The sequence below is a fragment of the Rattus norvegicus genome, chromosome 11 (genome assembly GCF_036323735.1).
Source record: "Rattus norvegicus strain BN/NHsdMcwi chromosome 11, GRCr8, whole genome shotgun sequence".
NCBI lineage: Eukaryota > Metazoa > Chordata > Mammalia > Rodentia > Muridae > Rattus > Rattus norvegicus.
The window spans coordinates 81,159,445-81,186,236 of NC_086029.1; the positions used below are offsets into that span (position 1 = coordinate 81,159,445).

The window sequence follows — 26,792 nt, forward strand, 5'->3', positions numbered from 1 at the left end:
TTTGTTTTTATTGTGAGGAGGGTAACATGCCACAGCGTATATGTGGAGGTCAGAGGGCAACATTCAGGAGTTGGTTCTCCTCTCCTACCGTATGGGTCTTGGGAACCGAACACAGATTGTTAGGATGGGCAGCAAACCACTGAGCCATCTGGCCAGCCCCAGACCCCATCTTTAAAATGCTTGACTTATTCTGCAATGTTTCACTTTCTGAGACAAGGTGTTACTTTGTTCCCGGGGACTGCCCTGAACTGGGGCATCTCTAACACAGCCTCCCAAGCACTGAGGTTACCGGTGTGAGTCACACCCGGCCGAACATTTGTGTACGGTGCACATGGGTGTGTTCCTGTTTGTGCACGTGCATTTGGAGGCCGAAGATGGAGCTCAAGTGTCTTCCATTTCCCTCCACCTTTTGTGTGTGTGTCTAATAACCATGCCCCATGTGAGTGCAGGTGGCCCCAGAGACCAGAAGGGGCTTCTGATTCTCCGGAACTGGAATGTACCCCTCCCCATTCTGGGGAGTCTCTCACTGTAACTGGAGCTCCCTATGAGCAAGAGCAGCTGGCTTGTAAGCCCTGTGAAGCCACGCCTGATATTTTATGTAAGTGCTGCGGTGAAAACTCCGGTCCTCCTGCTGGTATGGTGAGCGCTGCACTGAACGAGCCATCAGTTCCTTGTTCTGAAACATTTAAACCTGAACCTGTTGGTGTTCTGTCTAAGCTCCACCCCAACAGCTACCTGGGAACAGCCAGGTATGCTCCGCCCCACAGTTGCCTAGCAACAGCCAGCTGTGCCTAACTATGTAAAGGGCTGCTTGCTCCCTCCTCTCCCTTACTCCCCTCTTACTCTCTCTTGCTCTCTCTGTTCCTGTCCCTTCTCTCTCACCCCTCCCCCTTTCCCTCCACGTGCCCATGGTTAACTGCCTCTCCTCTCCTCTCCTCTTCTTCTCTCATTAAACCTTTCCAGGTGGAACCATGCTGTCTGGGTGTGTTTTGTCCGGGCACGAACCGAGATTTAAACCCTAACAGAACCTTCTGTGAAACTATAAAAGTTGAATTGAACTCCTTCATTAAACAGACAAATCACTGATCTGGGAATGGGGGGTTGGGGCAGGGAGCATGTCTACAATCTCAGCATTTAAGAGGTAGAGACAAGAGGATCAGGAATTCAAGGCCAGCTTGGGCTATTGTATCGGAGGCCATGTCAAAACAAAGCAAAATCCATGAGAAAGGCTCGGGAAAAGGGAATAAATCTGGAACGAGGTTCCCTGGGTGAGCTGTTCTATACCAAACAGAGGTGTAGACAGGACACTGTGTGAGCATGTCGTCAGCGTGCTGAGCAAATGCTACTAGATTTATTCAGAGATTTGAACTTTCTGTTTGTAGTTGTGGGCACTTAGATGAAGAGTCTTTACAAAGACTCTGAAGATTATTAGGAAATCCCCAGAAAGATCTCTGTTCAATAACTATCATCTGATCAGTTGCCCAAAGTGCTTGGCTGTGTCACAGCAGAATGGAAGGCAGATCCGTGGGGGGCTGGGGCGGATGGTCGCTCGCTCACACTCACATGAGTTAGGAAGTCACTCTCATGGTCACAGCATTTGCAATCTGTGGTCCCTGCAGTAGGCTGGTCATGGAGCAAAGGCCCGGCTGCAGCAGGATCACGCTGTTCTGGGGACGGTCTGTCTGCTTCCTTCCCCTCACCTCTTCAAGCGTAATACACAATCTGTCCCCATTCTAGATGTAGGGCAACTTTTTCACACGTAAGTAAAGCTGAGTTTTATTTCCCAGTAGTAACCTCCTCATCTTTCCCTAGTAGAGTCCATGACTGTGTGTTTCTTACCCAGGCTTTAAAAAGTTAATGGTTTTAGGTAAAGACAAACTACAAGTTAGTTTCCATTTTTATTAAAGTCATGTTCTTCTAAGGAATACATTACACTTCAAGTTCACCACCATAAATAAAGAACAATTTTTAATCTATCTTATTAAAAATGTAAACATAAAAGCATTCCCTCCCCGGTCCCAACCTAATTTAAAAGGGAAAAGCCTTTCCAGCTTGACCCTGGCTCCACAGTGAGCAGCTTCGCTTGAGCACAGCACATCAGGCCTCCTGGGCTAGGGGCAAAGGTCATGTCAGGGGAACCAGTGCTCACCATGAAGCCAGCTGTGAGACTGTGAGTGATGTCCACCTCATGCTGGGACAGTTCAGCTGTCTTCAGAGACTGGCTCTCCTCTGGTCATCGAGGCCAGGCATGGAACAATGTGCAGGCTGGAGACTCCAGGAGGCTGAGCAGGGCCAGCCATGACTTAGGCCTTGTCAAGTGTTAGTCTCAGGGCTTTACAGTGTGAAATTTCAGACCAACCATCTAGCCTGCTGTATACATGGCTGTGAATGCTAATTTTTTTGGGGGGAGGGAGGGTAAGGGTAGGATTGAGACAGTGTCTCCCTCTGAGGCCCAGGCTGGTCTTAAATCATAATCCTACTGCCTCTACCTCCTAAGTGCTGGGATTATAAGCATGACCACCATGCCCAGCTGACTCTGTGAATCTAATATTGAAGAGACTGGTGATAACATTTCAAGAAATACTCTGACACACTTACTTAGGTATCTTCCTAAAACTATTTACAACCCATACAATTAAATCTAAATTTCAATAAACTCTAAGCCAACTTAGGTTAAAAACTAATGCTAAGTATAATTTATAACATTTTTAGAATCCCCATTTGGTCTTAAAAATATAAGAATCCTATAGGAAAAATGTAAGTATTACTGGAAGGATGTTCTGCAGGAGAAATCGAAGGAGTCGACACAGAGACTGTCAAAGGCTGTCCCGCTCCTTTCCTGATCCTGCTCAAGGCTCCTCACATGGCTTGGCTTCCTTCCTGTAAATTCTGCAAAAACCTGAGACAATTCACTGGATATGTTTGACACCTGGGACCTTAAAACACTCACAAGGACATGTCTGAACTGAGCACCGAGGTAGTCAGTCTTTAGAAACATTGACATTTCTGATTCAGAAAGGGTCTGCAGTCTACTGATCAGCTGTCCCCCTCTCTTTCCTGCCCCAGCTCACTTCTACCATGGAGCACCCTGCTCGGTTCCTTCCATGGGTGACTGGTTTTGTCCTTGCGATGCGAAAGGATTCACTAGCATGAAGGCTGATTCAAATTCTTCCCTTCACAGCTGAATTCTACAGCTGATCCTGTACTGAAATCTCGACTGCAGAAGCGACTTCTTAGTTGCTATATTCTAAGGGATGACAATGAGCCTCTTACACTGTCTCCTGGCTGGGTGACCATCTAAGCCTTGCTAAGGACACCATGTAGGATCAATGATAAGCGACAGTGACCTTGCTCTGGGCTCACTGAAGAGGAAGAGACAAAACAACCCAGCTAGAAACACTCAGGAGTCCAGTGCTTTGTGACACTGGCTGCATGAAGTTTCACGCTTGTGCAGAGAAAATACTGGGACACCACATTCCAAGCTTAATAAATAAATATATATATATGTATATACAAAAAATGTCATCTGTAACATTTTCTCCAGAAAGTCATTAGTGCAAATATAATATTAATTAAAATATAAAGCAAAAATATATTTCAAGTAGAAAAAGCACCGCTTGGAAACAATACTACCTAGATGGCATTGCCTCATGACAGTAGAAATGTCGTCAAACCTACCAGGGACTCTCAGGACACTCCACTGTTATTTTTGGTGAAATTCTTTATACATTTTGTAGGTTCAATCATAATCACCATAGGTATCAAGGTTTAATATGTATTTCCTTTTTTCTTTTTAGACAGGTTCCTCTCACTATGTGACATTGGCTGGTCTGGAACTTTTGTAGACCAGGCTGGTCATAGACTCAGGTATCCACTACCCCAAGTGCTAGGACTAAAGGCCTGTGCCACCGTGGCTGGCATATTGCATATTTCTTTAGAAACATACTCGCTTTTCTCTGACTTTGTACAGCTTAGAGAATGCAGAACGCTGGCAAACACGGTGTACTGGTCTGAGGATGACGACCATTTTAGCTGCAGTTGGCTGGGTTTAGGAGTCTCGGCTTTGCACAGTGATGAATCCCTCCAACTTACACTGCATGCAAGAACATATTTCAAAGTTCCACTCTTAAAAGAAGGGGAATTTTCCTTTACTCTGAGGCTGCTGCGGTACCACAGCTGGTTAGCATTGCTGTTCACTCCACAGTGCTTGGTCCCCGACACAGCCATTCTCCCATCTACTCCCAAGACAGTATTTCATGTAGCCAATAATTGAATTTTACTATGCAGCTGAGGATGACCTTGAACTCATAATCCTTCTGCCTCTACTTCCCAAGTGTTGGGATCATGGGCCACCAGGTTCCACTAGTAAATGTCTTAACTAGAACACGAAATAACTATATGGTAAGTGGAACAGAGGGAAGACCAGTGTGTCTAAATGTCATGTTTCATTTTAAAACTGTTTTACATTTACGTGTGTGTGTGTGTGTGTGTGTGTGTGTGTGTGCATGTGTGCATGCACATGTGTTGGTTAGAGGACAACTTTCAGGAGTCAGTTCCTTTCTTTTCCCAAGTGGTCTCCAGTAATCAAACTCAGGACTTCAGGCTTGGTGGCAAGTACCTTTACCCACTGAGCCATCTTGCTGGTCCCAAAGTCTGTTTATAACACTACAGTAATTGATTATCTTTAGGGAGAAAAACAGGGTATCGCTTTTCGTTAAAGAGTTTCAAAGTGGGCCTGGAGAGACGGCTCAGTGGTTGAGAGCACTGACCGCTCTTCCAGAGGTCCTGAGTTCAATTCCCAGTAACCACATGGTGGCTCTCAACCATCTGAGGTGGGATCTGATGCCCTCTTCTGGTGTGTCTGAAGACAGCTGCAGTGTACTCACATACATAAAATGAATAAACATCTTTTTTTTTAAAAAAAAAAAAAAAAGAGTTTCAAAGTTAAGTTCCCAGATGGTTGGTCAGGAGAACTGCTTCACAGAATCCACGTGGTACAGGAGGGTCAAGCGCAGGAGGAAAGTGACAGGTTAACAGAGGTAATATACAAGTGCTGTAACAGCGTCCAGATGGGCCGGTGGGCAGGCTGGACCCCAAACCTGTACTCTGCAGCTAGGAAGCAATTCAGACGGCTTTGTCTTAACGAGTTTTTCTTCTTGTCTATGAAATAACTTTGTGATTTAGCAGTACTTCTGGAAGTAACTGCAAGCCTGTCCAGGTCTAAACCTTTAACATTTACACAGGCCAGAAGGGGTCAGTTGAGTTTTGATGAATTACTGTATTTTGTAAATATTATCTGAAGTATAACCCTGCCGCCTTCTGTTTGCATGATTTCAGCCCTCTGACCGCACACTGTACTCCACCCTCTCCCATGGTTTTCCAAGCTGCTATGAAATAAATGAGGAAAATGAGTGGACACTAAGCTCAGGTGGAGACGGCTGAGTGCAGAGCGCTAACACCACTGACCACAGCTCAGCCAACTGCCACACAGCTGGCAGGAAAGGCAAACACGAGCAGACAAGGAGTGATGACTTGAGGGTGTCTGTCGTATCCGATGTTCATTTAAAACATGTGCGATGGTGGCGGGAGATCTGAAATCCTGATGACCAGTTTTGTACTTTGGATGATAGGATCCTCAACTCAAACTCTGGACTCAAGCTCATCAGCTGCTGTCTGAGGGACCTTGGTGCTCATGGATGCTCGATGAATGCACATGCTGAGGTAAGTGATCGTGGCAGACCCCACCGTCCACCCGGCTTAAACGAGAACTGCAGAACTGCCACGAGGTTGCATATCCATGACCTAAGGAACCTTGGCGCAGTTCCTCTCCACACTCCGAGGTGGCTGTGTGGCTGGTCAGCAGTGACTGTCATGGAGCAGTCACACTCGGTGACCCACTCTTCACAGTCCTACTGTGGACAGCACTTCCAAGCCAGAATCCGGAATGCCATGTCTGCCGTCAGCATTTTCTGCCTGGCTTGCGCTCACCCAGGTCCTGTGCTCTGTTCGTGGGAACACGACCAAACTGTTGTCTGGAGAATTCTCTTTTCCACTCCTAGTGCCAAACACACAGAAGGAATCCGGCCAGCAGAGGGAACAGATTGCCGAGGAGGAGCCAAAGCGTGACAACCAGGCTAGAAGAACAGGAGCAGAGATCTAGGGCAGAAAACAGCACAACAGGCTCATGTCTGCGATTAGATCAGCCCGGTTAAATACTGAGAGGTGAGCAGAGGATGAGGGAGGGGATGGAGGGACCTGGAGCCAGAGCTCAGAGAGGGGCGAGGGGGTGGAGAACACATGGAGTCAGAGCTCAGTGGTGGGGTGCTTGCCCTGCAAGCCATGTGTTCAACCCTCAGTGCTCTACAAACAGGTGTGGTGTGCACTCCTGTAACCCAAGAACTCCAGAGGCAGAGGCGAGAGGATCATCATGAGTTTGAGGCCAGCCTGGTCTACACAGAAAGTTCTAGGCCACCCTGGGTGAGAATAAGACCCTGTCTGAAAGTAAATAAACAAATGAGTTTAATATTCTGAAATATATTATTACTTCTGTGATGAGTTTAATATTCTGAAATCTATTACTTCTGTAAGAAGGTTTTGGGAACCAACTAAATGGAAACAATAAAAAAAAAAAAAGGAGAATTGGGGCTGGAGAGATGGCTCAGTGGTTAGAGCACTGACTACTCTTCCAGAGGTCCTGAGTTCAAATCCCAGCAACCACATGGTGGCTCACAACCATCTGTAATGAGATCTGATGCCCTCTTCTGGTGTGTCTAATAATAAGTATTTAAAAAAAAGGAGAATTAATGGAGATATTCATTTTATATTTCTTTCAGAACATTAGTAGGTTTATTCTTTGTTTATTCATTTGTTTTTAGATACATGGTCTTATGCAGCCCAAGCAAGCCTCAAATTCTCTGCGTTGAGAGTCTCCTCAATTCTTGATCCTCCTGTCCCCATCCTATAGGTGCTGGGTATGTGCCACATGCCCTATTAAATATTAGCCTTAATGTTAGCAGTTTAGTACTAAGTAGTTGAATTCACAAGACAGCTAAATTAGGGGTGATGACTGCCAAAAAGGCTTTGCTGTGGGCTAATTGTGTGTCTCCTGCAAGTACACTGAAAATATCACATTTTAAAAATAAAACTTGCAGGTAATACTTGTTTTAAAGACAAGCAACTCAGCCTGGGGGTGCACCTCAGGCGGTAGCATACTGGTCAGGCTTGTATGAGGCCCTAGAATCTATCGCCAGCATGCATAAAGCAGGTAGGGCAATGATGACTGGGTCCATTATCCCAGCACATCATCCCGATTACACACTGAGAGGTACGCAAAGAGTGAGAGAGGGGAAGGAGGCACTGGGCAATTCACAGACGGCCTCAGCTGAAGATGGAGTTGTGGATTAGGCCAGCCACATGAAACTGTCTCAAAAAACAAAAGAAGAGGACACACGCACACACAGAGACAGACACACACACCATAGAGCGATACATGCACAGACACACAGACACAGACACAGACACACACGCACAGACACACACACATATAGAAAAAGAATGAGCATGAGAGTTCCTGGCACAGCTCAATAGGTGGTCAGTTAAAACCTTGTGTGTGCAGTTGGGCTGGAGAGATGGCTCAGTGGTTAAGAGCACTGTCTGTTCTTCCAGAGGTCCTGAGTTCAATTCCCAGCAAGCACAAGACTCACAACCATCTGTAATGGGGTCCAGTGCCCTCTTCTGGTGTGTCTGAAGACAGCTACAGTGTACTTATTGTTACAGTCTGTACCAGTCTGAAGATCAGTGCAGGTTGGGGGCTACAGGGCTCCTTCACAGAAGTGGCAGCACAGCCAGTCTCAGAGAAGCCACTGAAATATGAAGAGATGCTGTGCCCAGTACAGTGGGCTTGGCTGACTGGGGTGAAGGGATGAAGAGAACACACCCACTAAAGAAACAGCAGATGCAGCAGATGGACACCGAAAAGCTAGGGTTAAGTGGGCTGTGCACACCCAGGGTGGCCTAGAACTTTCTGTGTAGACCAGGCCAGCCTCAAATTCATGATCCTCTGGCCTCTAGTGTGGGTAGGAAGTCCGTGAGCTGTCACAGGCTGTATGCAAGGGTGCAGGGAGGAAGCTGAAGTTGCTAGTTTTCATACACATCTTTCCCACTTGGACCCTGAGGAAGGCTCTGCCATCTTCAGAGTCATCTCTGAAGTCCCTGTCACTCCTATAGGGCTGAGGCACTGGGGTCCTGGATACAACTGTGACAACAGTACCCATTCACTCACTCACGGTGCCCTCTGCTCCTATGGGGGCAGGAAAGAGAGCATATAAGGGCCACCTGACTTAATCATTTGTGACCACGGCTGCCCAACCTCCTCGCAATAGATCCTTTGCCTATGATAAGCTCCTGGGGTAGAAACAACATTTCACAGGCTTGACTGAACTTGGCTTCCTCCTGATTTCTCCATATTCTGCTTCTGTACAAAGACTCTTATCCCTGAACCCAAAAAGGTGACTCCCCCTTTATCCTAACTCCAACTGCTAAGGGTCTGAACACTGCCCCACTCCCACATAGCGCTTTAACAAAGAGATGGTTATTGTCTTACAGTTAAATCTGGGCGAGGTGTAAGGATGGGTACCCTCTCAGGACTATCTGTTTTGGATCAGTCTGTGGCCATTTGTGTTCTTATGTTAATTGGGGTCCCTGTGGTGGTTTGTATATGCTTGGGACAGAGTGTGGCACTATTAGGATGTGTGGCCTTGTTGGAGTAGATGTGTCACTGTGGGCGTGGACTTAAGACCCTCCCCCTAGCTACCTGGAAGTCAGTCTTCTCTTAGAGGCCTGCAGATGAAGATGTAGAACTCTCATCCTCCTGCACCATGCCTGCCTGGATGACACCATGTTCCCACCTTGATAATGGATTGAATCTCTGAACCTGTAAACCAGCCCCAATTAAATGTTGTCCTTATAACAGTTTTTTGGTCATGGTGTCTCTTCACAGCAGTAAAACCCTAAGACAGAAGTTGATACCAGGGACTGGGGTACTGCTGTGATAGGCCTGACCATGCTTTTGTTTGGAAGAATGTGGATTTTTGGGACTTTGGATTTGGAAAGCAATGGAATGCTGTAAGTGTGTCTTAGTATCTCAGTAGGAATGCGGAAGACTTTGTTCCTGAGAGTGATTTGAACTGTGCGGACCTGGCCTAAGACATTTTAGTGGAGAAGAATTTCAATATGTGGGCTAGAGACTGTTTCTGTGGCATCTTGGTGAAGAGTCTACCCGAGGCTAAGGTAAAGAGATTTGTATTAATTGCATTGAAAAACCCAGCAAAGACTTTGTTCTCTGGTTAAGTCTCATCAAGAGTGTACTGAACAAGTGTAGTAAGTTTAGAAAGGAAAAACACAAGATATATGGTTCAAATAATAATAAAAGGGCACCATGAAATAAAATGGAGCTGAATTCTGTGTTCAAGGATATAAAGAGATTGAGGGAGCAGTGGTGTCAGGGCAGGATCCCACCCAGCTAAGCTTAGTGTTTGTGCTTGCAGTTGAACAAGGAATAGTTTGGACTTTTAATCTGGAAGGAACTACAATCGAGAAATGGAGGACACACTTGTGAACTGGATCATGTGGCTAGACAACAAAGGATTTTTGATCTGGATCTTGAGGACAGTGGTCATGAAAAACTTAGGTCCAAGCAAGGTAGTGCACACCTTCAATTCCAGGAGACTGAGGCAAGTAGATTTCTGAGTTCAAGGCCAGCCTGAGATAGGCAAGTTCAAGGTGAAGAAATGGTGTCTGTTCACAGAAGTAAAATTCTAACTAAGACAGGACCCCAGAATTTGGTGCCATTGGAAATAACTCCTTGTGCTGTTACGAGTGTAGCCGTAGGAGGCTGAGTGGAGCTGTGTTGGCCGTTTCTGTACAGCAGCTTGAGGGGCTTTGCAGCTAAGATGGCTCCCAGCTACCACCTGGGAAGCAGTCTCCTCTGGACTTTGATCCTGTGTCTTTTTCCCTTCTGTGATTCTGCCTCATGTGCCCCCGCTGCGACAAGTCCTGGGAATCGTTCTAGGGAGCTGACAAATGAGGATTGTCCTGAAGACCCCCAACACATGTACAAAACCCTCTGAATTCACCATCTGACCCAGGCTCGGTGACAGGTGCCTGACCATGCACCTGAGATGCTGACATGAGGGTATCACCATGAGTTCCAGACCAGCCTGTGTTACACAGGTGGACTCTGTCTCAAAAAGCCCAGATAAGACCAAGCCTTGCTCTGTACTTAAAGGACTTTTGGTGGGGAAAGACCCAGGCTTTGGAAAAGACATGAAGTTAACTTTAGAATGTATAAACTTTCAAACGTAAGTTGTATAAAGCCATCTACATTTTGTTTGTTTTTTTGAGACAGGCCATGTGTCCTAGGAGTTTCCATTGCTGTGAAGAGATGGCATGACCAAAGAACAACATTTAATTGGTGTTGGTTTATAGGTTCTGAGGTTCAGACCATAATCATCATGGCTAGCAGGCTAAAGGCTGGAAAAGCCAAGAGTTCTACATCTCATTCCAAAGGCAACAGAAGAAGACTAACTTCCAGCAGCCATGAGGAAGGGTCTCAAAGCCTATGCACATAGTGACACACTTCCTCCAACAAGGCCACTCCTCCTAATAGTGCCACTCTCTGGGCCATCGTATTCAAACTGCAACATCATGGAACCCATTCTCACTTAACTGTTATTAAAAACACTAACATTTGGGGGAAACTGCATGAAATGTTTATTGTTAGTATTATTAAATGCTAAAGTCATACTTTAAGGATTCATAAATTCTGTTATTAATGCTCACTGTGGACACCTTCACTGAGGCCTTCTGAAGCCAGTCCTTTCCAACCTCCTCCTGGTTCTAAAGAACACACTGGAATGTGTCACCTTGGTCTCATGGACTGAATGCAAGAATAGAGTATCCCTATTCTGAAGACCTGAAATCCAAAAGGCTCCAAAACCAAACTGTTCTGGGAACAGAGATGACCCCACTTGAGGAAAATTCCTTATCTGACTTGATTAAAACACAGACACACCAAAAACACTGTATCAAATTACTATTAGGGCATGCGTATAAAGCATATACAAATGTCAATATATTTTGTGTTTTTAGATTTAGGTCTCATGCCAAAGACAGCTCACTTAAATATGCAAATGTTCCAAAATCATAAAACCTCTGAATTCCAAAACAATTCTATTTCCAGATGTTTCAGACAGGAGTAACCAGTTACCCTGCGCTATCCTTTAGTGAGAGCCTCTTTGTCCTTACAAGCCAGCGCCTTTCCCATTCTGCGTCATGTGAACTGTGTCTCATGCCCTTTGCTCCTCTTTGTTGGTGCCAATCCTATTTTGAGAAGCTTATGTGTGTGGACGTGTTCATGTGTGCACATATCTTCAAAGGTGTGTATGGAAGCCAGAGACTCATGTCCACATACTACCTGGACGTGGTCTTCCAGGGAGCCTGAAGCTCAATGACTGGCTGGCTGACCAACCAGCCCCCAGGATCTTCCTGACCCCTCTGCAAAGGACTGAGGCTATAGGCAAGAGCCACTATGCCTAGATTTTTTACAAACGTGTTGAGGATTTACACTCAGGCCCTCATGCTCTTGAAGGAAATATTCTATACACTGACCAGTCTTCCAGAGTATGATATAACTAAAATATAGTTTCTTTTGTTCACTTAGTTTAAATATGAGAAAAATGTATATTTTAAGATGTAGTTTGAAAATTAAATTGTATCTCCTGCCTCCAGGCAAACATCTACTCAAAATGCATAACATTCCATACCATTTCATTAATAAAATATGTTCTGATATATCCAGTGACAAAGGTGCACCCATGGCAATCATGGTGGTACACTATGACAATCCTAACACTTGGGAGTCTGGAGAGGATCACGGCCAGGGTCAAGGCTAATCTGAGGCAACATTGTAGTTTCTAGGAAAACCTGGGCTACCTGGTGAGACCCTGTCTCATAAAAACCATAGAAGATTTAGCAGTGGCACACATAGTAAGAAAATAAACAGATGAGCATTGTGGTACATATGTATAATCCCAGCACTTGGGGATACTGAGGCAGGGAGACCACTCCCATGGAATTCCATGGAAGCCTGGCTTATGTGAATTTGAGGGTAGCCTTGGCTATACAGCAAAAGCCTGGGTTGTTTACCAGCTTCAAGTTTAAAATAACAGCAGGAAGCAGGGTTTTCCCAGAGAACCTCAAGTCAGAGGAGGAGGAGCTTGGCCCACTCCAGAGCCCTGCTAAAGGGCATTTCAATATCCTGTAAGGAACAGCTCTCTTTACCTTCTCTCCTTCCACCAATCATGGCGAGTACTCACCCAGAGGAAGGGCTCGGGTCAGGTTGGCAGCTGGAGGGTCTGTTTCTGGTGGACACTGCTCACAGAAGTCCCAGCAGGAGGGGCACAGTAGGTTTCCATTGTGAATCCAGCCATTCATCTGAATTCGAACCGGGAGGACCTGCCCTGCCCGGCTACACAGATATGAGGTGTCTTGAACCCAAACCTTTAGACCTTGAGGAGAACAAGAAACCTTCAAGTAGGGGAGAAAGGTTAAGTCAGTAAGAGTCTTGGATGGATACTAAAGTTCACAAAAATGGGGGCTGGGAAGGGACGAGCCAGTGAAGAGCTGGGTGTGCGAGTGCTGAGACTTGAGCTCAGATCCTTGCACCCACACACAATGCCAGGCGTGAGGAGGTGCACACAGGCTGGTCCTTGGGGCTCACTGACCAGCAAGTCTAGCTCAATCTGGCGAGAGACTAGCTGAATCATGCAAACTTTGGGTTCAAGACCCTATCTCAAAAAGGAGATGGAGCAGCTACTGAGGAATAGCACCCAAGTCATTCCTGGGTCTTCACACACATGTGCACACCCCACATACATGTGTGCACAAACAGGAACACATAGGTTCCTGTCACAAATGACTAACCCTGTTTCATAACAAGCACAGTTTGGGATGTGGGCATGCTTTCAACGCACATATTATGAGGTAAGGTATTTAGTTTCTAAAAGAATTCCATTTGGTGGTAGTAGGTCTTTTCTCTCTCTCTAAGATTTATTTATGTGTCTCTGTGTGTATGTCTGTATGCCACATGTGTGCAGGTGCCTACAGGGGTCAGAGGAAGGTTTGGGGTCCTCTGGAATTGGAGTTACAGGCAGCTGTGAGCCACTTGTCGTGGGTGCTGGTAACAAAACTCAGGTCTGCTGGGAGAGCAGAAGGCACTTGTGACTGCTGACATCTCTCCAGCCTGTGGCTGTAGTCCTGAAACTCTGGTGCAGCAAAGTGAATTGAGAGGCCCTGGAAGCTGGATTTTAAAGATCTGCACCGCCAGCTCGGTCCCTTCATTGATTTTACTTCAATCTCTGCTAAGCAGAGGCCAGCCATGTCACTCTCCTTGAGTCACCAAAGTCTGCAAAAAGGTACTAGGTACATTTATACAGTGTGTATACACATGTGTACATGTACGTACACACACACACACACACACACACACACACACAGAGTATTTTGCAGTGAAAGCTCTTTCTGCTTTTCTGCTCAGTGATTACAAATATTTACAATGACTCTCTTTAGATTTGGTAACATCTTTAAAAGCAAGAATCAGGAAACCAATTTTAAAGAGCAAATGCATTAAAGGTAACCTTGGGGGTGGGATAGCTCAGGGCTGCCTCACATTCATGATCCTTCTGCCTCACCACTTTAGTGTCAAGATTACAGGCATGTGCCATGATACCTGGCTGTTCAGTTTGGAGGTAAAAAGCCCCCAACAGGCTCCTGGGTTTCAACACTTGGTCCGAGTAGGTACACGGGACTTTGGGAGGTGGGGACTAGCTGGAGCAGAGGTTCCCTACTTGTGGGTTGTTATCCCTTTGGGAATCAAACAACCTTTTCACAGGGGTTGCCTAGGACCACAGGAAACAAAGATGTTTACATTATGATTCGTAACAGTAAAAAAAAAAATATAGTCATGAAGCAGCAATGAAATAATTTTATGGTTGGGTTCACCATAACATGAGGAACTGTATTAAAGGGTTGCAGCATTAGGAAGGTTGAGAACCACTGAGCTAAGGGAAGTGTGAGCCCTTAGGTTTATAGCTCAGACCAACCTTAAACAGACGGGCTTCCTGCCCTGGCTTCATTTCCTGGTCTGCTAAGAAGTGAGTAAGCAATGCCCATTACACACCTCCACTGTCCTCCCCACCGTGAAGAGTCACATCCCCTCAAACTCTGAGCCCAGATAAAACTCTCCCGCATCACGCTGCTTCTTGTGAGGTATTCAGTCATGAGGACAAGCAAAGTAACTAACTTTTCTGTTAAACTTCTATGCTGAGGACCAAGCCCACTGTTGTGCTTGGCTGAGGTCCACAATACAGGGTCTGTCCTCCAGAAGCTTCTAAAAAAATAATATTTTTATTATTGGGAATCATATTATTATATTATAATTATATGATTAGAATATAGTTATCATATTATATGGGAATCATTATTATTCTTTGAGAATTTCATACAGTGTACTCTGATCATATTCACCTCCTCTCCCATCCCCTCTTCTAGTACTCTAACAGAGGAAGTAAGAGTGAGATACAAATATTTTAGTTAGGTCATTCAGGAGGTGGAGACCGGAGGTCAGGAGTTCATGCCTAGCCTTAGCCTACATGTCAAGTTTGAAGCTGCCTGGGTTGCATGAGAGCCTGTAAAAAATAAAGAAATTTGGGGTTGGGGATTTAGCTCAGTGGTAGAGCACTTGCCTAGCAAGCACAAGGTCCTGGGTTCAGTCCTCAGCTCCAATAAATAAATAAATAAATAAATAAATAAATAAATAAATAAATAAATAAATGAAATTTAACTAATAAGCTGTTTATGACGGAGAGATAAAAAATAGTGAAAATAACCTTGATATGAACATCAAAAAGTTTCAAAGGAGAAGTGTAATTATGTCCTAGAGATAGGACAGGATTGGATTTGGGTGACAGTGAGGTAGGTAGACATAAGCTGGGAAAAGAATGCACTCGGCTTTGAGAGAAAAATGATTTAAGAGTGTTGTCATAGGGAACAGCCTTATTTTCACCAATACGGAATTCTCAGAAGCAAGTACGGACAGATTAGTAGATACACACGTGGAAGCTGACTTAATAGTCTCCACTGAACTCAATCGAGTCCAGTAGAAGAAAACCTCATGCATGCTGCAGAAGATGCAGGAGGCCCAGGAATTGCTGGCACTGGGGACAGAGAACTAAGTTGGGATGCAGTTACAAAAATTAATTTGTCAACGGTTGGGTAACAGAAGCCATCTAAGAAAAGGCTATGGCAAGCACGTGGGTTTCCAGGAGATGGCCCAGTGTTTCGCATGGCTGTAGTGGGCGCACCCTGGAGAGGCACTGCCCCAGAGACTTCATCCCAGGATGCTTCTCACTGCTGATATATCTTTTCTGCCATTATTACATAGACTAAGGATTCCTGGGCATCAGCCCATCCTATTGGGTAGATTTCCTGCAGGTCAACATAAACTTTCATGAATTAATGTTGTTTAGATGAACTGATGACTTCCTGATTTTATTCAAATGATTTTAGGAAAAAAGTTTAAGAAGATAGTCTGAGTTGTTTTGACAAAACATGTAATAAAGTTAGGATCAAGAATGGAATGTGTCCCCTCCTCACAGAATAGTAAATAAAGGCTGCATAATAAGGAATACAATGAGCTTTCATAAATGGCACTAATAAGAGAAACAGGCGTGGGGCAGATTTGTGATCAAGGAAAAAACATTCATTCTAGGTCAGGTGCAAGGATGAAGCCACAGGCGTGCACCATGATAAAGAAAGGCCGCGTGCAACTGTGGCTTTGAACTTATAATGAGCTGACAGAATGAAACACTGCTTTGAACTTACTACTGGGCATCTGTGGAGGCATAGACAGGCAGCTCCCAGGCAGGGTCAAGTAAGGACTGGTGACAGGGGCAAGTAGGGGTTGGAATGCCGCCCGTGAGAAGAAAATGTTTTTCTCACTTGGCCTTAAACTATGTTCTGCTATGTCCTGTTTCTGTGGAAGCAGTTCTCATGCTCTCTTGGTTATGGCAAGTATACTTTGATAATAAGAAGAGGGGTGATTTGATATGTGAATATTTTGAGAACAAACCTTTGTTTAGTCTTATTTCTTTGTTTAGTCTTGCCTCAGTTGTTCCTGGTATTGTGGGAATAACGATCTTACAGTATCTTGCCAAAATGGAAATTGTAGTAATGCATATTCATATCTATATAAGGATTAATAAAGCTTGCAACTGCGTGCAGTTGCTTCTGCCTTTGCTCTGCATCCCCTGTGTCCTGGTTGTTTACGACCATACCCAGGGCACCCAACGCACTAGACGTTGACAGACATCCTTCTGTAACTTCCTTTTTGTGTAACATTTATCTATATCTATATGAGGTAATTTTATAAAGAACTTTTGTCAAGAAGATATAAATTGACCAGAGAAAAGAAATAAAAAGTGTAGCTTTGGGGGTTGGGGATTTAGCTCAGTGGTAGAGCACTTGCCCAGCAAGCGCAAGGCCCTGGGTTCGGTCCCCAGCTCCGAAAAAAAGAAAAGAAAAAGTGTGGCTTTTTGTATGTCTGTCTACATGTATGTACATACATACATACATACATACATACGTGTATAGATATATGTACATGCATTTAAATATGCATGAATACTTGTAGAACTGATGAGACAGGTGGTCAAACCCAGTCAAAGTGTGTGTGTGTGCATGTATCTGCTGTGTGTGTGTGTGTGTGTGTATGTGTGTGTGTGTGTGTATGTGTGTGCATGTATCTGCATGTATGCCTTTCTACTTTTCTTCCTCTTTTTTCTCTCTGGCTCATAAAGATTTAGTGAACTCTAAGTCTCCCTTCTGACCAGCCAGGTGCCCTTGAGCCAGTAACTAAATTTCTTTTCTTAATCCCCTGCTGCTATCAGGAGTTAATTGCCAGAAGCTGGCTGCTTTTGGCCACAGAATAGCAAAGGATTAGAGAAGATAGAAACTGCCAAAGGGAAAGCAGCTTTGGCACAACTGCCAACTCCATACCCTCTTCCCCTGCCCGCCTACATTTACTCTAAGATGCCCGGATGGACGCCAGCAGTTGGGTCTACTTTGGGAGAATCAATTAATTAGTTAATTAATTTCAAGGCACCTTGGATGGTCCAGGACCTGCTGTGTAGATCAGACTGGTGTCAAACTCACAGTGATCGACCTGTCTCTGCCTCCTGAGTATTTCTGGAGAGATTTAACAACCTGTTTACAAACAGCCTTGGCGCTCTGAGCATACACATAAGACCTGTCTAGACTCGACTGTCCTTCAACTGTCTTAAGAGGACACAATGACCAACTCCTAAAAAGGGAAGAGATGACATTGCGAGCCACAACTTCAAGAAGCCACCTTAAGAAGTTGGGGGAAAATAATTTCCAAAGAAATTATTTTCTTTGAAATAGGAGAACCCAGGAGCTGACACCAACTCCCCAAGCAGGAGAACCCATAGAAAAAAGAGCAGAGGGTACCCAGGATGTGGAGGTGACCATGTGCACTACACAGGTCCTCAGTTACTGTGTTATGTCCATGTAAACACTACATGCATGGGAGGAAGGAGAGCTCTCACCTCTGTCAGTGTGTGCCTTCCCAGAGGGATCACACTGGGTTCTGGGCTTAGTTGTCCTTTATGAAGGAGAAGCAGTACGGAGTATTTGGAAGGAGTCCAATTAGCTGTATGTAATTTAAAAAGCTATCACTTTCATAGCCAGCTGTGGTGGCACATGCCTGTACTCCCAGCACTTGAAGGCAGGAGGATTGGGAGGTCAAACTCCTTGTTAGCTACATAGCCATATGAGGCTGGCCTGTGCTTGTCTAGTAGGCCCATTTGGTTGGAGTGCTTTCTCTATCCTATCACCACAAGGCAGGGTCTCTTTTGTATGATAAGACACTTTCCTGGAGGCAGAATAGATGGCTGTTCTTTTGACTGGGAAATTGAAGCCATTACTATTTGGAGTCAGTGTTGATTCGTGTCCTTCTGCTGATCTGGCAGTGTTTGGTTGAATGTATGCAAACCCATAAATGTTAGGTATTTCACAAAGAAACTCAAGTACTGATCACATGGACATCCAGAGGGGCAAAGAGACTTTGTGTTAAAGTCCTGGAGGAACTTGGAATAGGAGGAATAGATGCCAACACAGAACAGGCTGTCCATAATGACCCCAGCGAGGGAAACCCATGCATTGCCTCTACCCAGGAGCAAGACAAGGGTGTGCATGGGCTTCATTCTCGTTCCGTACTGGAAGTCCCAGCGGGAGCAATAAGGCAGGAGATACAAATGTGGAGAAACTGAATAGGAAAGGAGGAAGCTGGTGCGTCTCTATTTGGAGAGGATACAATTATACCTAAAACAGCACCAGGACCCTCAGACAACTCATACTCTCAGCCAAGTCTCAGGATCTGAAGCCACACAGAAATCAGTAGCCTTCCTACACACTGCTATAGACTTACTGAAAAGAAACCAGGGAAACAATCCCATCCACGACAGCCTAGCAACCACGAAACCCCAGAATAAACCCAGTCAATCACCTGAAAGATTTCTCCAATGAAAAGTTGAAACGCTAAAGAAAGAAATCAAGGAAGACACTAGGAGACGGAAAGATCTCTCTCTCCCTTCCCCCAGGTCCACGGGCTAGAGAACTCAGTATTGTGAAATGGTCATCTTACCAGAAGCCATCTACAGATTCAGTGCAGTCCCAAGCAGAACTCCAGTGGCATTCTTCACAAAAAAACTTAAAATTTACATTGGAGGCACAATAGATCCCAGGCAGCCAAAGGACTCCTGAGCAGAAGGAACACAGCCAGAGGCATCGGCATACCTGACCTCATGTCCTACTATAGAGCTGCAGGGATGCACATACAGACACAGAGATTGATAGAATGGGATAGAGAACCTAAATAGCTGGTGTGTGTGTGTGTGTGTGTGTGTGTGTGTGTGTGTGTGTGTGTGTGTACACATATGTGTATGTGTACACATACATACACACACATCATCATTATCACATCATCATCGTCATCACTGTCATTGTCGTCGTCCTTAGCTATGAAGTAAATCTGAGGCCAGCCTTGGCTACATGAAGTCCTTTCCTCAAAATTCAGACGCAGGTGATGGACAGACAGTCTCTGGTAACAGCAGTGACTTTCGCAGCACCTACTTGCTGGCTAACGATCTTTCACAGCTCTAGTTCCAGGGGATCCTTAGCCTCATTGGGCCTCCAAAGGCACTGAACCATGTGGTGCACAGATACAAGCAGACAAAACACCCACACATATAAAGTAAAAATAAATAGGGGCTGGGGATTTAGCTCAGTGGTAGAGCGCTTACCTAGGAAGCGCAAGGCCCTGGGTTCGGTCCCCAGCTCCGAAAAAAAAAAAAGAACCAAAAATAAATAAATATTGAAAAGAATCCAGACTCAGATTCCAAGATTCCCAGTAGCTGTTGAATCCATGTCCAGGCCCACCAACTGTGGCATTTTACAGCTTTGTAATTTCATTGAGATTTACCATCCTGGAGCGTAACTGGCACCGTTTTGAGTAAGAAGCTTGACACCTGCTTTACGTTTATGTTAAAACCAAACATGTGGCAGTTCTTTGAAATAATATACTTTATCTTAAAAAACAAAAACAACCCCCCCAGGTATGGCGGTGTGTTTGCAAGTGCTTTCAGTCCAAGAGCTGGGGAGATAGACAGGCAGATCCCTGGGGCTCACGGCCCATGCAGCAGCCAGCCTACCCTAATGGGAAGCCCTGTGCAGAGAGAGACCTTGTCTCAATATCAAGGTGGGCAGCTCCTGAGGAAGCACGCCTGAGGCTAACCTAGGCACATGCTCACACATGCACACACACGCACACGCATGCACCAAACAAATGCATTTAGCTCAGCTTGTGAGGCTAACGTGGCACAAGTTCTTTTTTTTATTGGATAGTTTATGTATTTACATTTCAAATGTTAGCCCCTATCCCCCCTCTTCCATGCTCCCTCCCCCTACTGCTATGATGATGCTCCCACTCCCACCCACCCCCACCTCAACGTCCTGGTATTCCTCTACACTGTGTAAACAAGCCTTTACAGAACCAATGGCCTCTCCTCCTATTGATGCCAGACAATGCCATCCTCTGCTACAGATGTGGCTGAAGCCATGGGTTCTTCCATGTGTACTCTTTCGTGGTTTAGCCCCTGGGAGCTCTGGTGGGTTCTAGTTGGTTGATATTGTTGTTCTTCATATGGGGTTGCAAACTCCTTCAGCTCCTTCAGTCCTTTCTCTAACTCCTCCATTGAGGTCCCTGTACTCAGTCTGATGGTTGACTACAAGCATCCTCTTCTGTATCAGTACGGCTCTAACAGAGCCTCTCAGGAGATAGCTATATCAGGCATCAGCAAGCACTTCTTGGCATCAGCAATAGTGACTGGATTTGGTGTCAGCAAACGGGATGGATCTCCAGGTGGGGCAGTCTCTGGATGACCTTTTCCTCAGTCCCTGCTCCACTCTTTGTCTCTGTATTTCCTTCCATGGGTATTTTGTTCTCCCTTCTCCTTTTTTTTCTTTCTTTAAAGATTTATTTATTTGGGGTTGGGGATTTAGCTCAGTGGTAGAGCGCTTGCCTAGGAAGCACAAGGCCCTGGGTTCGGTCCCCAACTCCGAAAAAAAGAACCAAAAAAAAAAAAAAAGATTTATTTACGTATGAGAGTACACTGTCACTGTCTTCAGACACACCAGAAGACAGAAGAGGGCATCAGATCCCATTGCAGATGGTTGTGAGCCACCATGTGCTTGCTGGAATTTGAACTCAGGATCTCTGGAAGAGCAGTCAGTGCTCTTAACTGCTGAGCCATCTCTCCAGCTCTGGTTTTCCCTTCTAAGAAGGACTGAAGCATCTACATTTTAGTCTTCCTTCTTCTTGATCTTCATATGTGAATTGTTTCTTGGGTATTCCGAGCTTTTGGGCTAATATCTACTTATCAGTGAGTGCATATCATGTGTGTCCTTCAGTGACTGGATTACTTCACTCAGGATGATATTTTCTAGTTCCATCCATTTGCCTTAGAATTTCATATAGTCGTTGTTTTTAATAGCTGAGTAGTACTCCATAGCATAGATGTACTACATTTTCTGTATCCATTCCTCTGTTGAAGGACATCTGGGTTCTTTCCAGCTTCTGGTTTTTATACATAAGGCTGCTATGAACATAGTGGAGCACGTGTCTTTGTTGAATGTTGGAGCATCTTTTGGGTATATGCCCAGGAGTGGTATAGCTGGGTCCTCAGGTACTACTATGTCCACTTTTCTGAGGAACCACCAGACTGATTTTCACAGTGGTTGTACCAGCTTGCAATCCCACCAACAATGGAGGAGTGTTCCTCTTTCTCCACATTCTTGTCAGCATCTGCTGTTACCTCAGTTTTTTATCTTAGCCACTGTGACTGGTGTGAGGTAGAATCTCAGAGTTGTTTTGATTTGCATTTCTCTGATGACTAAGGATGTTGAACACTTCTTTAGATTCTTCCCAGCCATTTGATATTTCTCAGTTGAGAATATAGGCTTTGGTAGTAAGATCTGAAAATTTTTTGAATTTCCTCAGTTTCTGTTGTTATGTCTCCCCTTTCATTTCTGATTTTGTTAATTTGGACACACTCTCTGTGCCCTCTGGTTAGTCTGACTAAGGGTTTATCTATCTTGTTGATTTTCTCAAGGAACCAGCTCCTGGTTCTGCTGATTCTTTGTATAGTTCTTTTTGTTTCTACTTGGTTGACTTCAGCTCTGAGTTTGATTATTTCCTGCCCTCTACTCCTCCTGGGTGTATTTGCTTCTTTTTTGTTCTGGAGCTTTCAGGTGTGCTGTCAAGCTGCTAGTGTATGCTCTCTCCAGTTTCTTTTTGCAGGCACTCAGAGCTATGAGTTTTCCTCTTAGCACTGCTTTCACTGTGTCCCATAAGTTTGGGCATGGCACAAGGGTTCTTATATTTCAGTTCCCAGGATCACAACCTTCTCTAGTGTACTGGGTAATTTTATGTCATCTGACACAAGACAGAGTCATCTGGGAGGAGTGACTCTTAATTGAGAACATGTCTCCGTAAGATTGGCCTCTAGGAAGTCTGTCTGGGACAGCATTTTCCGATCACTGAATGCTGCCAGAGGGACAAGCCACTGTGTGTGGGGCCAACCTTGGGCAGGTTGGGTGGAAGCCACGCTGACCAGCCATGAAGTATGAACCATGAAGCCCATAAGCAGTGTCCTCCATGGCTTCTGCTTTACCTGCTGCCTCCAGGATCCTGCCTGGACTCCTGCCCCAACTTCCCTCAGTGACAGAGACGGAACTGAGAGCTGCAAGCTGAAACAAACCCCTCCCTCCCCATTGCTTTAGTCATGGTGTTTATCACAGCAGTAGAAATCCTAAGACACCTGGCACCCGTGAGCAGGGAGAAAAGTCCATCAGTTGGGTGCCCCTCATTCACAGAATTCCTACATCTGGATCAGTTCTTACTACAGCAACACCGCCATCCAGAGAGTACATCGCTGTAACCTTCCCTTTTGTTATGGTGCCAGAGATCAAACCTCGGTCCTGGAGCAAGCTAGGTAAGCACAGCCTGCTGGGCTGCACCTCAGCTCCCTCTGGAGACATAACCTGTACGCTGATGCCTTACAGAGCAAACCTTGTTCAAGGACAGAGGTATGTATCTGCCATTATTTACTTAGGATTTATGCCTAGAAGTAAAATCAAAGAATACATTAATATACAACAATTTTGCTTTTATTTATTTATTTTGAGACAGTGATTTACAATATAACCCTGGCTTGGTCTGGAACTTGCTAAGTAGACCAGGCTAGACATGAACTTACAGAGATCCATCGGCCTCTGCCACGAGTGCTGGGATTAAACACGTGCACAACCATGCCTGCCTGGTCCAAGTTATATATATTCCAGACAGTTAAAAGCAATTTCTGTCAATGGAATGTATTTTCACAAACCACAGCACTCAAACTAACAATTACAAAACTCAAGCAGTGACCGGCAAATCCCCATATAAGCTGTATCAATTATAATCTCATACAAAGCCATGAAGCGAACCTCCGTATGTGGATGGTGGCTGGGTCCGTGGCTTACCTGGTAGCACCCGCTCCCCCAGTCTGGGTAGCTGAGCTTCCTCTCACATTGCTCCATGACAAACGCTGACTTCTGAAGCAGACAGACTGAATGCGGCCCGTACTGCTCTGCACCGTAGTTCTTAAACAGCTCTGAAACGACCCAAAGAGTCTTCTCACATGCTGACCACTAGCACGGAGAACAAGGAATGAGGCATCCTACTTATGGCTAAACATTCTGTGGATGCAAAGACAAGAGGGTTGCCAGGTTGAGGCCAGCCTGGGCTATAGGAGACCCTGTCTTTAACAATAGCAGCATAAAAGCAGGTTTAAAAACCTAAGGTGTTGAGGCAGGCCTGTGGCCCACGTCTGCAATCCAGGTCTTGGACGGCAGAGCAGGGCTGCTGAGTCTGAAGTAAGTCTCAGAGGAAGACTGTCTCCCAAAACAAAAACATATGAACAAATCGAATTTGCTGAATGGAAAATGTCAAGTTTAGAAAGGACAAATAAGACTCCAGACTCAATTGGGATTTCAGAAGGCAGCTGATGTGAGAGAATTATTATACTAGAGATGGGATTAAGTGGGCCCTAAGTATCTGGGTTAATTACACAGAGGACTGGGCACCAAAAACCAGAGGTTTGATTCCAAAACCAGAACCACTTCCTGCGGTGGCCTAAATAAGACGTCCCTTTCACGTGCAGGACAGGTGGTGTTTGGCATCTGGAGACAGTATCTTGCTGTGCAGTTCAGGCTGGATTCAGAACTTGCAATCATCCCAACTCTGCCTCCCACAAACTAAGATTTTTTTTTTCTTTTTTCTTTTTTTTTCGGAGCTGGGGACCAAACCCAGGGCCTTGCGCTTCCTAGGTAAGCGCTCTACCACTGAGCTAAATCCCCAACCCCTAGCTACTATTTTTGTGTGTGCACATGTATGCATGACATGGGGATGGCCAAGCACACTGAGGTGCATGTGTGAAGGTCAGAGGGCAACTGTGTGGGCTTGTTCTCTCCTTCCTCTTCTGTGTGGGCTCCAGGTCTGCAGGCTTGGACAGCACGTGCCTTTACCTGCTGAATCATACTACTGCCAGCCCAAGTTTCATGTTTTTCAAAATAGTGAGTGAATACAGCATATACAGAAGTATTTGATTTTCTTAAGTTTTTTAAAATCTTAATTTTATGAGCTATGAAAAGAAGTGTGAACTAGCAATACCAAATTGTATGGAGCTCCCTTACCTGTGAATTTCTGGTCTCTGAAAAGAATAACAAATAGTGTGCAAGGCAGCTCAGCAAACCACAGTCCAAGCTAAACCCTGAGACCCTGTGCATTTCCTGGTCTCCATAACCTTTCACATTAAGGAGGGCAAAGCACAGTTTCAAAGCCTGATATATTTGTATTTTTAAAAGGTGGTGTTGAGCCGAGCTCTAAATCAATACTGTGATCCAGGCAGCAAATCTTCAGCAGAGATCTGTGTGTTTCTTTCACCTCAGTAAGGTGCTGCTGAATTGTTAGTGTCAGGATGTTTCTGCAACAGGGAAGGGATAGGGAGCTGGCTGTGACACCGGCTGAGTGTGCCAGGCTGCGGCAGGAGTGGCAGCTCCCAGCTGGACTCCAGTTAGTACCAAGCCCACTATCCTTTTAAAGTATGATCAACATTTAAAAAAAAGACAAAGAATAAATGGCAAAAACATCATAGGATGCAAGTATGTATATATATATGTATGTATATATATATGTATATATATGTATATGTGTGTGTATATATATATGTGTGTGTATATATATATATATATATATATATATATATATATATATATATAATGTGTATATAAAATTTTATGTGTGTTGGTGTGTTGGCTGTATGTGGAATGGCTGTCTGATGCCCTGGAGTGGGAGTTTTGGACAATTGTGAGCTGTGATGTGGGTGCTGGAAATGGAACCTGGGTTCTATGGAAGAGTAGCCAGTGCTTTTAACCATTGAACCATCCCTGCCCTCCTTTCTGAGACAGGATGTCACTCTATAGCCATGACGACTTATGAGATTAGCATTATACAGGCAGAGGAGTCAAGTAACAGACACAAATTAAGTAAAGGAACTGAAAAACTCAAACTCATCTGGCTGTGGAGACTGTCCCCTTTGCAACTGTTTTATATTGGTAACAGAAAATTGTACGATGCAGGCCATGTGGTGGTGTCACAGGCCTTTGATCCCAGTATTCAGAGGAGGCAGAGGCAGGTGGATCTCTGAGTTAGAGACCAGTCTGGTCTACAGATTGAGTTCCAGGACAGCCAGGGCTACACAGAGAACCCCTGTCTCAGAAAAAAAGAAACAAAAAACCAAAAAACAATAACAACAACAACAACAACATTGTGTGATGAGCTTAACCCTTCCCTCAGTGGCCTACTAACCTGGTTGGTTTTCCAGTATTCTACAGTCGGAGCTGCGCTGGTACTCGCCACTTAAATGCCAGCTGAATTCCTGACTGAAAGGGCAATAGTCAGCGATTTCGACTGACCCACCATAGTAAGGCAGATCCTCGGCAGATATCCCACTGAGCTCATCAAAGTACTGCAAACAATCACAGGAGGGAGGGAAGGAAGAGTCATCCGTGAGATCACAACCAGACCAGAGCACGGGCAATCACAGCTTCCTGCTACTGTACGCACCCTCCGACAGTGCTGCAGGTTTCTCCGCACACTGCACACTAACGATGAAGTGATACAACAGCAGGCATCGTCAGGACGCCCAGCTTTAGAAACAGGTGGTAAGAGTTAAGATAATGAAGTCACCCATCAAGATGACGGATTTGACTGATTTTAAAGGATGGAGGAGAAACAGGGTAGGCAAAAGGAAGACAAAACCAAAACTACTTAATGTTTTCATCTCCTAGCATTAGAGTATCTTTGACTGTATTGTGTTGGGATGTGTCATCTTTAAAATTGCTGTCTGGGCCTGGGAGGCAGAGGCAGGTGAATCTCGTCTAAGTTCAAGGCCAGCCTGGTCTACATAGTGAGTTCCAGAACAGCAGCCAGGGATGTGTAAAGAGACTCTGTCTAAACAAAACAAAACAAAACAAAACATGTGTTGTCTGAGTTGCAGACTTGAATTTCAGAATTTAAACAATTATGAAAATGGTGCTAAACACACTTCTGGCATTTTGGACTATGTATTTCTGTGGAATGGTATTTATAAAGTCAAAGTATTGATAATCCTGGAAAACATTTAAAATGCTCTTTGTCCTGCAGTGAAGACGTAACTATTTAAAAGAAAATAAAGTAGCACATCTCCTTTACTAGTACAAATATTTGTTTCTGTCTTTAATAAATAGTAAAATCATATGTGTGACAAAAATAAAGAAACAAAGCAAAGCCCCAAAAGACAATGGAACAGAGCCAGGCATGGTGGCGCACTCCTTCAATCCCAGCACTGGGGAGGCGGGATCTGTGGTCTCTATAGTGAGGGTCAGACCAGTCAGGACTACAGAGTGAGACCTTGATCCACAAACAAGCACCACAGAAAACAGGAAGAAAAAGAGGGCTGATGTGACAGAAAACTAATGCATAAAATGATGACACTTTCAATATAAAACACTAGGCACGG

General features: G+C 44.9%; 1 protein-coding gene across 2 annotated transcripts in view; it reads right to left on the minus strand.

The window, feature by feature from the left end:
- Positions 1-1,885: 1,885 nt before the first annotated feature.
- Lmln (leishmanolysin like peptidase) overlaps positions 1,886-26,792 on the minus strand; it is a 69,643-nt gene continuing 44,736 nt past the window's right edge. The window contains exons 14-17 of one of the 2 annotated variants that reach the window (NM_001415730.1): positions 25,601-25,760; positions 23,215-23,345; positions 12,375-12,585; positions 1,886-6,156 (exon numbers count right to left, since the gene is read on the minus strand). In NM_001415730.1, coding sequence (NP_001402659.1) covers positions 6,056-6,156; positions 12,375-12,585; positions 23,215-23,345; positions 25,601-25,760 — 603 coding nt within the window. In that variant the 3' untranslated portion in view covers positions 1,886-6,055. Of the gene's footprint in view, positions 6,157-12,374; positions 12,586-20,137; positions 22,815-23,214; positions 23,346-25,600; positions 25,761-26,792 lie in introns of those variants that run through there. The other variant, XM_039088544.2, reaches the window with a different exon arrangement.